This window comes from Spinacia oleracea, chromosome 3 (assembly GCF_020520425.1).
Source record: "Spinacia oleracea cultivar Varoflay chromosome 3, BTI_SOV_V1, whole genome shotgun sequence".
Lineage (NCBI taxonomy): Eukaryota > Viridiplantae > Streptophyta > Magnoliopsida > Caryophyllales > Amaranthaceae > Spinacia > Spinacia oleracea.
The window spans coordinates 46011862-46027035 of record NC_079489.1 but is presented as its reverse complement, the minus strand read 5'-3'; the positions used below and the strand labels follow the sequence as shown (position 1 = coordinate 46027035).

General features: G+C 38.1%; 1 protein-coding gene across 3 annotated transcripts in view; it reads right to left on the bottom strand.

Moving 5' to 3' along the window:
* LOC110796339 (uncharacterized) overlaps positions 1–13258 on the bottom strand; it is a 30957-nt gene extending 17699 nt beyond the window's left edge. For 2 of the 3 annotated variants that reach the window (XR_008930418.1, XM_056840248.1), the window contains exon 1: positions 12744–13258. Coding sequence is in view for 1 of the 3 variants with exons in the window: in XM_056840248.1 (XP_056696226.1) it covers positions 12744–13191 (448 nt within the window). In the remaining 2 variants the exon portion in view is untranslated. The remainder of the gene's footprint in view (positions 1–12743) is intronic. The other variant, XR_008930417.1, reaches the window with a different exon arrangement.
* Positions 13259–15174: the final 1916 nt, after the last annotated feature.

Here is a 15174-nt window from a genome sequence, read left to right as displayed (position 1 = left end):
AATTGTTTTGGTGAAGTGAAAGATAAGTATTTCATTGTTAATCTCATGAAAGAAGTCATTCAAGAAGTAGGTCATCAAAATGTAGTGCAAATCATAACTGATAATGCAGCAAATTGCAAAGGGGCTGGGGAGCTCATTGAGAGTGAGTTTCCTCACATCTATTGGACACCATGTCTTGTTCATACCCTTAATCTTGCTTTGAAAAATATTTGTACAGCAAGGAATGTGAATAACAATCATGAAACTTATGAAGAATGTAGTTGGATCACTGATATCCATGGGGATGCCATTCAAGTTAAAAATTTCATCATGAACCACAACATGAGATTGGCTATCTACCAAAGGTTTTCTCCTCTTAAGTTGCTTTCCGTGGCCGATACTCGCTTTGCCTCCATTGTTGTGATGCTTAAGAGATTTAAGCTTATTAAACGAGGTCTTCAAGCCATGGTTATAAGGCCCTGTTCTTTAGAGATGAACTGAACTGAACTTAACTTAACTTAACTTAACAGAATATATTACCGAAATAAATAATAAATAATAAATAATAAATAATAAATAATAAATAATAAATAATAAATAATAAATAATAAATAATAAATAATAAATAATAAATAATAAATAATAAATAATAAATAATAAATAATAAATAATAAATAATAAATAATAAATAATAAATAATAAATAATAAATAATAAATAATAATAATAATAAATAATAAATAATAAATAATAAATAATAATAATAAATAATAATTAATAAATAATAAATAATAATTAATAATTAATAAATAATAAAAAATAAAGAATAAAAAATAAAAAATAATAAAAAAATGTTAACTAATAACTAAATAATAATTTATTAATTAATAACTAAATAACTATATAATAAATAATAATTATTATCTGTAATTGATTAATCAATAATTACAATAAATGATAAATATTAATAATAATAATAATTCATTTTTAATAACTAATAACTAAATAATTAATAACTAATAATCCGTAACTAATTAATAAATAATAATAAATAACATTAATTATTAATAAATAATTAGTTATAAATAATAATAATAAGTAATATAATAATATAAATATAAATAATAAGTAATATAACAATATAATAATATAAATATAAATAATAATATAAGTAATATTAATAATAATAATAATATACTACCTCCGTTCCTAAATGATCTTTACGGTTACTATTTGCACGGTAATTAAGGAATTTTGGTGAACATGTGATGGTGGGGTAACAAATGGAAAATGAGTGGCTATAAATTGTCCAACAATGTGAGTGGGTGAAAACTAATATTAAAGTATTGTGAGTGGGTAAGTTATGGTGGGCCAAATAAGAGTAAAAATGGAATAAAGTAGGAGTGTAAAGAACTTTCAGGAACAGACTAAAACGGAAAGCGTAAAGAACTTTTAGGAACGGAGGTAGTAATAATTATTATTATTATTATTATTATTATTATTATTATTATTATTATTATTGTTAATATTATTAAATTAAATTGAATTGAATTAAACTAAACTGAACTTAATGCTCCTGAACTGAACTGAATGCTCCTGAACTGAACTGAACTGAATGCTCCTAAACTGAACTGAACTGTCAAATAAGTCCTGAAGCTGAAATTAAGCCAAAAAGAACAGGGCCTAAGTGATGCGTGAACTTCTTATAGAGAAGAAGACATGGGGAAGGCAAACTCTGTGAAAGAGAAGATTGTGAATGATGATTGGTGGGACAAACTAGCTTACATTGTTGATTTCACAAGGCATATCTATGACATGATTAGGCTTTTTGACACCGATAAACTATGCCTTCACTTAGTGTATGAGATGTGGGATTCTATGCTTGAACAAGTGAAGTTTGAGATTTACAAGGAAGAATGTCTTCCTCATTCGGAGTTTAGTTCCTTTTATCATGCGGTTTGTGAAATCTTGGTAGCTCGTTGGGCAAAAAGCAACACTCCTCTCCATTGTCTAGCTCACTCCTTGAACCCAATGTATATATTCTATTATTCTTTGACATTTTCTTTATCTTATTATATTTATACACAAATCTATAACATTTTTTAAAAAAATATTGAAGGTTCTATAGTGATGAATGGCTACTTAGTGATCCATCTAGAGTTGCTCCTCATAGAGATGGTGAAGTATCTAGAGAGAGAATGAAGTGCTTTCGTAGATTATTTGCACTTAATGATGATGTTGGTAAAGTGATGGATGAATATGCTCTATTCTCTATGAAGAGTGGACCTTTTGAGGATTTAACTTGTATCTCAAGGATGCATTCTATGGATCCTAAGAGTTGGTGGGCAAACTTTGGAGCTCAAACTCCTCTCCTCCAATCTTTGGCATTTAAAGTGCTTGGGCAACCTACTTCATCATCTTATAGTGAACGAAATTGGAGTACATATGCCTTCATTCACTCACTTAGGAGGAACAAGCTAAATCCAAGTCGTGCCCAAGATTTGGTTTTCATCCACAACAATCTTCGCCTTTTGTCAAGGAATTCCGAAAAATATTGGGAGCTTTATACAAAGATGTGGGATGTTGGTGGAGATGCATTTGATTCCTTGGAGGATGTTGGGTTTCTAGAGTTTGCGGAACTCTCACTAGATGAGCCGGATTTAGAAAATGAGTTGCTCCTTGAAGATTGATGTGCTTTGTGTAAGCTTTATCTACTATAAGACATTAAATTTAGTTGTTGTGCTTTTGGTATTTTGAACTTTGAACTATTTATGTATGGATGTTTAATTTAGGTAAATTCTTGTTTTTTTTTTCTTTTTTCTTTTTGCCGAATCCATGCCGTACCCGTTTTTTGCAATTTTGATTTTGCCATTTTCCGTCCCCGTACCCGTTTCCGTGCAACATAGGGTGGGAAAAGGGTGTAAATAAAAGGGAAAGAATGAATGAGAATAGGCAGACATTTTGTGAGTAATATTCCTTGGAGATTAACAGCCTGAAGGTGTCATTTTGAGAGTAGTGACCTAAAGTCACCCCCCTTTTTGTAAGCCGACATTTCTGAGTAATAGAAAAGTAATCCCACAATTCCCTAAAGTTATTCTGTTTTGCTTGTGTATTTGTGTGATTTGCAGTGAGACCATTCCAAACTCTTTCAGCTAAAACCTTAAATATTTTTCAGTCAATTCACTCAATTGATACTGGCAGCAAAACTATTTCAAACTGCTAGCTTCTGTCACCAGAGGTTAAAAGGTTCGTTAATCACAAAAACCGTGTACTTCTAAGGCGCTCCCATATCTTTAATGCTAAATAACCCCTTCCCCATAATTGTAAAGAACAATTTAAGACTCTGCTGCCCCACCATGGCTATCCAAACATACCTAGGCTATCCAAACATACCTGGAAGATGTAATCTAGATTTTCCAAGAAATAGAACAAGGAGAGAGCAATTCTCATGTCTTACTGTCTCAGCATTACTAAGATGAGCAATGGCTGTGAATAGTGAATAGTGAATAGTGAATAGTGACATCAGTTTAAAGAAATGTTTAAGGTAGATTTTGCCTTACATATGAAATTTTCAAGAAAGAAGAGGGAAGAATATAGACATATGGTAAAGGAAGGGAAAAATAAGGAAAGAGTTACACAAAAGGATGTTGGTATGATTCTCAAACCAAATCAACATGCCTAACCCATAAGGAAAATCTTTCTAGAAAATCTAGATTCTAGACAGAGGAAGCAATGTCTGATACATTTTGTCTGTAATGTGTAGTTTCTAGATGCAACCCTAAGTCACATAAAACAAGGATAAACCCATCCAAATAGACATATGGTGCTAAATAAGTACCAAACTTGAAATCAGATATCAAACTCCACACTGAGTTAAACTGATGCTCCCGCATAAATTTTCCTTACGCATAAAGTAATTTGAATCAAAATATATCACTTCACTCCCCCACCTCCCAAGAAAACACTGTAATTCGGCCACAGGATTGTCAAGACATTGACTTTTCTTAAATATAAGCCTATAAAGATTCCTATATGTAGCACTGTAGCTACATATTTTCTACGCCTATCCCCAAACCATGGTTGATAGAAAGAAGATTTAGGTGTGTCTGATAGGAATGCAAAAGGGGAATATATGGATTGTGGACTATACTTAGCATTTTAGGACATTTGAGATTCTAATGAAGAGAAAACTACACCGACAATTTTGGAAAATGACTATCCTTCAAACTAAAAAATGAGACAAACATAAGCTAATCATGCTGTACATAACTTTAAGCTTTAAGCTGTAGTAGCATATCTGAAGAGGAAGGCTAGACTCTAGATATATTATATCATCCATCAAAATATAAAAGCACTAGCTCAGTGCCAGAATATTTTGCCAATTCAGCCGCCACACCAAAGAACCTTATTCTTATATCTTCCGAAGACAATACATACTCTTATGTTTAAATGGTCGGAAAAAGGTGCTGATGAATGAGCTATGTTCCGAAACGAAGAATTGGCTATGGATTGAAATCACTACTTTATCTTTTTAACTAGTATATAGAGGTAGGTTAAAATTAAAATGGCACTCCGTCAAACATGCTAGAAATTCATTTGGTTTCTTTTATTTATCAGGTAGTCATAGAGCATGAAATAATTAAAATTACACTTTCCTTACCAAGTATTCCGCCTGTATTAACACTTCAACTTAGCTTACACTCCAGTGTTACACTAGAGTTAAACTTTTGCAGCTTTTCTATCCATGAGCGCACTGCTGAAGTTTTCCTGCATAAGTGCTAATCTCAGATAAATACTCTGATACAATTGCTTGATCCAATGCATAACTCGAGTACGTAGATAAATAAAAGAAAACTAGTTAGTGATCCAAAGAAAATTGGGATGCCGATTCTGGTCTCTCAATTTTTGGGATAAGGGTGATGAATGTACAGTTAGTTTCGGAAAGAAGGTGGCCTCCTCCTAAAAAGCTCTAAGCCATCCCACAAACATCCTCACCCAATTTGTCCCACGATTTTTGGAAGAAAGCATGTAGAATACCATCTGGCCCCGGCTTTTAGGGCATAACTGCTTTTTTTTATCGGCATTGAAATAGGGAAATGATAGGTGTTGTGTTTGGGAGTTGCTAAGGATAATGGAGAGCCATTCCGAGGTCAAAGTTCTATGCTTTCTATTTGAGAGGGAGCGACAGTACTATCACCCTCCATTTTCAGGGGGCACGTAAATATTGTGGAAGAAAGAGTAAAACTCCTCCTTTATTTCCTTTTCATTAAAGCTCTATCCCCCACTCGCTATCTTGATGGCATCGATTCCTTGAGGGTTTTCCGTTCCTTCACGATTTTGAAGAAGAATCTCGTGTGGTGATGACCTAGTCGCTCTCATTTTGTTTTAGAGCGCTGCCTCCAATACGCACACTGTATCGCCCTTTCCTCCTTTAGCCTCTTCCTCTCGGTCGACCCTCGACTCTTGTAGAGCCCCTTTGATGCTTGTGACCCCTCTTGTACCTGCTGCAGTTGAGAATTAAAATTATCCCATTGGACACCTATCCCTTTCTTGTAGTTTAAGCACCATTGCATCAACGAATATTCTAAAGTTTTCTATGGAAGATTTACAACCTAGAGCCATTTGTATGTTTATTCCATTCTTATTCAATAATCTTGATTGTGTCCATGACTAGAGCACAAGTTTCGAGCTTGTACAGTCTACACGCTACTCTAGCTTGCGTGCAGTATTGAGGAGAATAAGGCCAAGTTCCGATATAAAATATTTAAAATTTCCAGATGATGTAACTCATGTCCCTATTCATCATAGCAGTTTCCTCTATCAAGATGTTCTAAAATAACACCCTCATCGTCTCTGTTGTTAGACCAAGTGAAGTTCACTCCCTTGGCGGGGATGTCCATTGGACGTTCTCATTTCTCCATCTCGTGAAATTGTTTGCTACACGAAAATATCTATTACCCCCCAATTTTCACTCCCTTGGCGGGGATGTCCATTGGACGTTCTCAATTCTCCATCTCGTGAAATTGTTTGCTGCACGAATATATCTATTACCCCCAATTTTTTTACAAGAGTACTCCAGTTGATTAAAGTCACCAATTAGTACGTGTTTTCCTAACTGTGTTTGAATCAGGCCTCCAAAAAAGTCCCAGATTTTTTATCTATCTTCTAAGTACGGGAAGCCATAAACAAAGGTACATATATTAAATTAGTAGAGCACAAGTTTCGAGCTTGTATAGTCTACAAGCTTCGAGAATTGAAAATTGAGAACGTCTAATGATTGTGTCCATAACTAGAGCACAAGTTTCGAGCTTGTAAAGTCTATAAGTTCCACTAGCTTATCGAGGAGAATAAGGCCATGATCCGATACAAAAAATTTAAAAATTCCAGATAACATCTGGAAACTCATGTCTCTATTCATCATAAACAAAAGTACATATAAGTACGGGAATCATAAACAAAGGTACATATTATTCGAGTTGGGGTCCAAATAAAATTTCTTCGAGTTGTGACGCTCGATATTTTCTCACTATTGTTGACGATTACTCTCGTGCCACATGGATTTATTTAATGGTTGGAAAATATGAAGTTGGACAATTGTTACGGGATTTTTATGCCATGGTTAAAACTCAATATCAACGTAAAATAAAAGTCATACGGAGTGATAATGGTCAAGAATTTTTGAGTTTAAAATCTTTCTATGCTCATAAGGGGATATTGCATCAAACGTCCTGTGTTGATACGGCACAACAAAATGGTAGAGTTGAGAGGAAGCATCGTCATATTCTAAATGTTGCCCGAGCATTGAGATTTCAGGCTAAGCTGCCAAAGTTCTTTTGGGGTGAATGTGTCCTAACTGCGGTTCATCTCATTAACAGGACCCCTACTCCCGTGTTGAATGGTAAGACACCTCATGAATGTTTGTTTGGACAAAAACCTTCTAATGATGATATCCGTGTGTTTGGGTGTTTGTGTTATGCGGCTAATAGACCTCGTGTTAAAGACAAGTTTGATTCTAGGTCTAGAAAGTGCATTTTTGTTGGTTACCCCTTCGGTAAAAAGGGTTGGCGTCTTTATGATTTGGAGACAAATGAATTTTTTATAAGTCGTGATGTACAATTTATTGAAGATAAGTTTCCTTGGCTTGAGTCACTTCCCGATGCTAAGAGAGTATTATGGGATAAATATTATAGTCAATCGAAGCTGTGGGACGATGACGATTATGATAATATAGTACTTGAAGCTCCGACATATTTTGGTGATAATGAGTGTAATTTGCCACCTGCAAATAATATTCCCAACAATGATGATTTTGCTAATTTGCCACCTGCAAATAATATTCCCACCAATGATGATAATGCCAATAATGTAGGATGTACACCTACTATACCACTTCAAGTATATGCACGCAAAGCAAAGTGTCCAAAGCAGGTGGTCAATGTACAAGAAACATCTCCTGCCACTAGAGTTACTACACCGAGTGATGCGCCCAAGCTTGCTTCTCCTACTCCGTCCATACGTATTGGTGAGTACGATTGTGACGCGACAACGCCATTTAATTTAGAGGGGAGTACAACAGATAATATTGGGTCTAATGTGGATGAGTCGCTTGGTCGTGGTCATCGTACAAAAATCCCGTCGACTAAGCTCCGTGGCTTTGTTACTAATACTGTTATTGTAGAAAATATAGACCCTACTACATCACTTGTTCCTCCTCCGTCGCGTTCCTCAGGTACTCCCTTTCCTATAGCTTGTTATGTTGATTATGATAAATTTTCTGAAAAACATAAATGTTTTCTAACAACTATTACAAAAGGGAAGGAACCACCTTCTTTTAAAGAAGCAATGAAGCATCTAGGTTGGCGTCAGGCAATGCAAGAGGAGATTGATGCTCTTGAGCGTAGTGGTACATGGACAGTAGAGGACCTTCCTCCTGGAAAAAAAGCTATTGGTAGCGGTTGGGTGTATAAAATAAAATACACCGACAAGTTAAAGGTGGAACGTCTTAAAGGACGTTTGGTGGTCTTTGGTAATCGGCAAGTTGAAGGGATTGACTATACTGAAACTTTTGCTCCTGTGGCAAAAATGGGTACAGTTCGTTTATTTCTTGTTGTTGCTGTGTCACTAAATTGGGAATTACATCAAATGGATGTTCATAATGCCTTCCTACACGGTGATTTGGAGGAAAAAGTTTATATGCAATTTCCACCAGGATATAGTCATCCGATTCCCGGGAAGTTATGCAGGTTGCGTAAGTCACTATATGGCTTAAAACAGGCCCCTAGACAGTGGTTTGCGAAGTTGTCTACTGCATTACGGGCATTTGGTTTCAAACCTTCATATGCAGATTATTCGTTGTTCAGTTATATTCAGGGTAGTATCTCCCTGTATGTTCTTGTTTATGTTGACGATTTAATCATTGCAGGCAATTCTCACGATGATATAGTCCGTTTCAAAGAATATTTGAGCACCTGTTTTTACATGAAAGATCTTGGTACTCTTAAATATTTTTTAGGCATTGAGGTTGCTCGTGGCCCTGAAGGGGTATTTTTATGTCAACGAAAATACTCCCTAGATATTTTGACAGAAGCTGGAATGTTGGGTTGTAAGCCTATTGACACCCCGATGGAACAAAATTATCGCCTTGCTTATGCTACTGGTGATCCCTTTTCACATCCGGATCAATATCGTCGGTTGGTAGGACGTCTTGTGTATTTGTCTGTCACTCGTCCCGAGTTGAGTTATTCAGTGCATACTCTTGCACAGTTTTTGAGTGAACCACAGATGCAACATTGGGATGCCGCGTTACGTGTGTTACGATACTTGAAAGGTAGTCCAGGACAGGGTATTTTGTTACGTCCTATGACAGACATGTGTTTAACCGCTTTTTGCGATAGTGATTGGGCTGCTTGTCCTCTTACTAGACGGTCATTATCTGGTTATTTGGTGTTTTTAGGGGGGTCTCCAGTTTCTTGGAAAACAAAGAAGCAACCTGAGTATCGTGCCATGGCCGTTGCCACCTGTGAGTTAAAATGGTTGAAGTCTTTGTTATCCTCCCTTGGTGTTTTTCATTCCACGCCTATGACGTTGTTTTGTGATAGTCAATCTGCTCTCCACATTGCTAAGAACCCCGTATTTCATGATCGTACTAAGCATATTGAGGTTGATTGCCATTTTATTCGGGATGAGCTATTGAAGGGAAATCTTTGTACTTCATATGTTCCTACGGGTCATCAATTAGCAGACATTTTGACTAAGGCACTTGGGAGACAACAATTTAGTTTTCTTTTACGCAAGTTGGGCATTCGTGACTTACATGCTCCAACTTGAGGGGGAGTATTAGGAATTATTGTGTAGATATAATTCCGGTATTTGTATTATGTAAAGTTTCCTAAAGTTATTAGGTTTAGGAGTTTATGTGGTATTAGGGTTGTGTACATTGTAGTATAAATATCTTATATCAATATACGAAAAGGCTAAGCCGTTTACTCCTAAACTTGTATCTCTTTAACACATATATAAAATCAGTAGAGGTCTCTTCCACCTTAAATTACAGGATTGGTGTAAGAGAAGACAACCTTAAGACTATTTTGTTTGACCAACACAAGAAGAGACCACCTGCCGAGTTAACTGTATCTACTCCCGACAAGTTAACATAACTTAGTTTAGTGAACGATGCTTCCAAGTCTGCCCTAAAGGCCTAGACACTTTATTTCAGGAAAAAAAATGTATATATTACATCAACAAAAAGAGACTTAGCTACGCTACTTAGGAAGTGTAAGGGTTACATCTGATTTTACTCCCTACAATTCCAACATCATTTTTTCATTGGACACCTCGTGGCTTGTTATGGCCAGCCACATAGCCATTGAAGCACGCAGAGAAACAGTTTGGCGACTTTATAGTGCCCTCATAATCCGAGTCATCATCAGATAGCCCAAGAAGAGCTTCTTGCTCCCGCACACATTGTAGACCTTTGATTTTGTCTTCTTTTCCTACCTTCCTCCTCCACCAACACTGAATCTTGTAACACTTTTGGCTCTGAGTCATCGATATCTATTGCCAAATTAAGGTCCTATGTCACCGTTTTTTCACCGCTACATCGCCCTCATCTGCTATAATCATCCTATCATCATCCTATCGGCTAGCATACCATTCGGTTTCCATTCACGACGCTTAATACACACCCTTTTCTTTCTAGAGACAGATTTCTTGACATAGGCTCTTTTCTTTGTCTCACTGAGAAGCTTGTTGTCCAAATCCGAGTCCTCCTCTTCTCATAGTCTGAGTCGACTGAACGACATTCAAATCTATGAGACGCTAATCTCAGCTTCAAGGCTTAGGAAATTGTTTGGTAGGAGGATTGAACACGGGGAAAAGAAGGATTCTCGGGATTCTGGCGAGTTTGGTGGATTTTGAGAGGTTGGGAGTTGTCTTTAAGTTAATGGCAGTGGAAAATGCAAGGTAGGGTAATCTGTGGGCACAAGAGTGTTTGGGTTCATAGGATTTGAGTTGTCTCAGGTGCTTCCCAAGCCATCAACATTGTTGGCCAAGATTGGGAAGGAGAAGCTAGGCTTAGCCGAGTGGGCCTTGGCGGTGGTGAGTGTTTTAACTGCTAGGAGTTAGAAACAGAATGGACATGGGCCAATATCTTGGTTGCCCGCTTGACATCGACAGACAATCTTCGTCCAAATTTGAGTTTCTATACAAAAAGATCCTGAAGAAATTAATGGCTTGGAAATTCAACAACCTCTCTAATTAGGTAAATTGATAATAATCAACAACATTGTCGTCTGTATTGAAACTCACATCCTCTCTATCTACTTGGTGCCAAAACTGATTTTGAAAAAGATCACTAGCCTCTTCTTGAAATTTTGGTGGAGTTCATCCTAAGAAAAAATCTCCATCTATTGGAGAAGTAGGGCCCTTCTCGAGAATCACAAGCGTCGAAGTGGCCTAGGGCATAAAAATCAAGACACCTTCGATTCCTCCCTCATCTATAACAAGCATGGAGAGTTCACTCACACCCCGAACTGCTCATTAGCTAACTACTGACGTGAAAAAATAATGCCTCCTCAATCGATAAGGCAAGAATGGGTGGTTACTGCATCAAGCTTCTTGGAGCTATAGAAGCATGTGGAGACATCTCAAACCTGAAGGAAGGGACTAGAATGGTAATAGGGAATGGCAAGAAAACAAACATAGAAAGCGACATTTGGGTTGCAAAGGGTCGCGTCGAGCGGAGGACGGGAAGAGGTCATGAACCGATCAAGGTGGCGGAAATCATGAATCCCGATAGCACATGGACAGTAAACACATTGGAACTTGTTTGATCGAAACATAGCGCGGGAAGCATTCATTTGAGCAATGAAGGAGGGGAAGATGGCATTGCTTGGAATCACACCAAGAATGGTGAATATACAACAAAGAGAAGTCAGCATCACCAAACCTCCAAACCATTTTGGAAGAAATTTTGGAAGATGGACCACATTCCATCAAACCTATCAACAAGGCTTTGCCTTCGTGTACCAACATCAAAAGAAGAAGAGTGGATGTGGAAGTGCCGGAGGAATCTCTAAAACATTTGTTTAAAGATTGTCCGATCATTCAACATGTGTGGAGAGCGAGCACACTTAGTATTATATCGGGTAGTAACAATGTGTCCATTGGTGACTGGGTTTCGAATTTCTTAGAGCTATTTTTGGAAGCATGACAAACAAGGTGAAGACCGGAGCTTCATGTTTGTAGCCACACTGTGGAGCATTTGGACTCATAGGAATGTATTGATATTATTATAAATATGGAAGAATTCATGTTACGAGGGCTAGCAGTTAAAAATCAAGCCATCGACGTGCCCAACCACGCATCAGATAATGGGCCAGCAGTGCATCTTCGCGAGGGGTAATGTGGAGGGCTCATCGCCCATTGTACTACTATAAACTGATGGTGCTCGGAAGATAGGGAAGAGGAACACTCAAGGCTGGGTGGCAGGGGGGTTGGTTCGCCTCAAATAGCTTAGGCACAATAGCAGAGGGAGGACAACGGATTTTTGCGTCCACCCTGTTCCACATGGAGCTGGCAGTGGTTTGGTGGGGTTTTAAGGCAATTCATCCCGAACACAATAGAATCAAAATACATACTGACTCGTTGGAGATTGTCAAAGCCTTCTGCAACAACGAAACAGTTAGCTTGGAAGCCTGTACTATGTTAGAGGACATCCTGGCCATCACCGGTCACTTAGAGTGTTTTTGCATTTCGTAGGTCCCTAGGATAATTGTAACTAAGGCCGATTATCTAACCCAAAAAGCTAGAAGCCTAGAAGAGGGGATTAGTTGTTTTGTTTTTGTTATCCTCTTGCAAAAAAAAAAGTCTACCCTCATAAATTCATATCATTACCACCGTTTATTACCACAAACTGACTTTAAGAAGTATTCAAGCAATACCATAGATAGCCTTCTTAATCACAACACAAAGTACAGAAAATTGATTCATAGAAACCCCCTTCTTATCAGCGATTTGCAACCTATCCCCTAATCACTAAAGAATCAAGACTGTCTTAGCCCTATAATAGTCATTTATGGCACAACTTATAAACTCAGCAACATCATTTATCATTCAATTGAATTGGGCCGTTAATAATGATTCAAAAGAGGCAAAAAACTTACCAAAAAAAAAGAGGCAAAAACTAACACCATTGTTGTATAATAAGATTTGCACATTACATGACACCCACAAATAAAATTTTAAAAAATCAGAATTTTGACTTACCAAGATTTCTACATTTCCCAAAATTGAGTAGCAGACCTCTGTCTTGGAGAAAGGCATAAGCACTACTCACAAGCCTCATATCACTCGCATTCAAGCAAGTATCCAGAACCTCCCAATCTCTGTCCACAACAGGAAAACCCAACTCGGAACGAGTCCGAATAGAAGACCCATACCCACTTGACTCAACGTGTTGAATTTGGATGCCACCATCAACGGACTTCAAAAACTTGAGTGCTCTAGCAAGGTCCTTATCTTTCACTGCTTCCTCGTACTCTTTCCACTCTCGAAAAGCTCGAACCGTGGATAATGGTGCGGTTATACTCTTGAATTGAGAATCCCCATTTGTGTGAATTGGAGAATGGGGTGATTGCGGATGAATGGAGTGCTTTGAGGAGAGAGGGAAAGGGGAGATTGGAAAGTTTGGAGGAAAGAAGGATAAAGAAGCCATGAGCGGACTAATAAAACCAGGGAAACGGGTGTCATTTGTGCTCGCGCTCTGCTGTTGGATGATGCAAGTCGTGTAATGTAACGATGTTTTGACCTCATATGACCCCGTAGTGTATTAAAGATGGGATTCGAGATACCTTCATAGCATTTACACCCTTTAATAATATAACATCATAATGGAAAATGAATTTTGATACCATAAAAGAAAATTTTAGGAAAAGAGAAAATTTGATGTGGCTCGACTTGATTGGTTGCATGGTATTTTGTAAGATTGTCATGACTTATGGGAAGGGTTAATTTTGCTGGATTCTTTATCTTTTTAGGAGCTTTTTATGACAGATATTTTATCATATAGGTCGTGGCTTTGGCCAAACACAAAAATCACATACTTTTCCTCCTTGAAATTCAAGAATTTTGAGTGCATTTTGAGTGTTCTTTCTTTTTCTTCTCTTTGTTAAATACGGGTCTGGGCCGCGCCCGTCACCAAGAGAGAGAGAGAGTCCACTTAACAAGTCCAAATGAGGTTCCACCTTAAAACCATATGGTTATAAGGGGAGAAGCCCCTTGGCCTTATTAAGTGAGTAAGTCTCTCCTCTTTTATCAATGTGGGACTCTCACACGTGATGTTTCATGGGTCAGATCTTAACACTTTCCCTCACGTGTGAGGACCCTTTTCAATATGGGTCACATGTGATGTTTCATGGGCCAGAGTGTCTTTATCACTCTCCCTCACATGGATCCCGTTCAGTTGGCCCAGAATACAGTACAGTAAGGTCCCAGCTGTGGGCCTGGCTCTGATACCATGTTAAATACGGGCCTGGGCCCCGCCCGTCACCAAGAGAGATAGTCCACTTAACAAGTCCAAAGGAGGTTCCACCTTAAAACCATATGGCTGTAAGGGGAGAAGCCCCTTGGCTTTATTAAGTGAGTAAGTCTCTCCTCTTTTATCAATGTGGGACTCTCACACGTGATGTTTCATAGGTCAGATCTTAACACTCCCAATTTACTAACTATAAATAAATAAGAAACATAAAAGACTTTATAAAAAAATTGCGGAAGCTTACACCTAAATCAGAGGTATCACCGCTACACTTGACTACATCGTCAAGTGCTAAGGCTTACAAAACTCAAACTATTACAACTCGATTACTAGGTGATCTATTTACTGAAGGAAATAATGCCCTTGGTCCAAGTATGCATTCAATGTTAAGTCTAATAAATGCGGTTCAGTATTAATTAACAAGTTAATAATTCAGTGAGATCAAGTGAGCTGAATGCCTAGCTAGAGGCCGCTTCAGTTCAAGTGGAATTAATGATATTAATCCACAGCTTACTCTTGACTGAACCCGTAGGGTCACACAAATAGTACGTAAACGGATCAAGTATTTAATGGCATTAAATACTCCATCTATGGATATTCGGAATCGACGAATCTTGGTTTCAGTGGGAGCTGAGATCGTCACAGGCAAGAAATGAATACTCCGGAAACGATGATATTGCCGGAAACGGAAATATGGATCGTATCGGAAATATAAATATTATCCAAGTCGTAGATGTTGCCGGAAACGGAAACATGGTACGTATCGGAAAATATTATCGGAAATGGAAATATTGCCGGAATCGGAAATATTGCCGGAAACGGAAATATTGTCAGAATCGGAAATATTATCGGAATCGGAAAATAATTCCGGAAACGGAAATATTAAATATTGTTCGTATCGGAAATAAATTCCGGAATCGGGAATTTAATCGGAAGCGCGTCGTACGAATTAGCATCGGACGAGACTTGCTAGACGAAGGCCCAGCACGAAGCCAGGCCTACGCTCAGCAAGCCCAAGCGCCCAAAAACACGCTGCCAAGCCACGCCCAGTCCAGCGCAAGGCCAGGCCCAGCAATGGCCTTGGCGCGCGCGCGGGGCTGCGACGAGTGGGCTGGCGCTGTGCGTGGGCCGCAAGGCCTGCGTGCGGTGCTAGCGTATTACTCG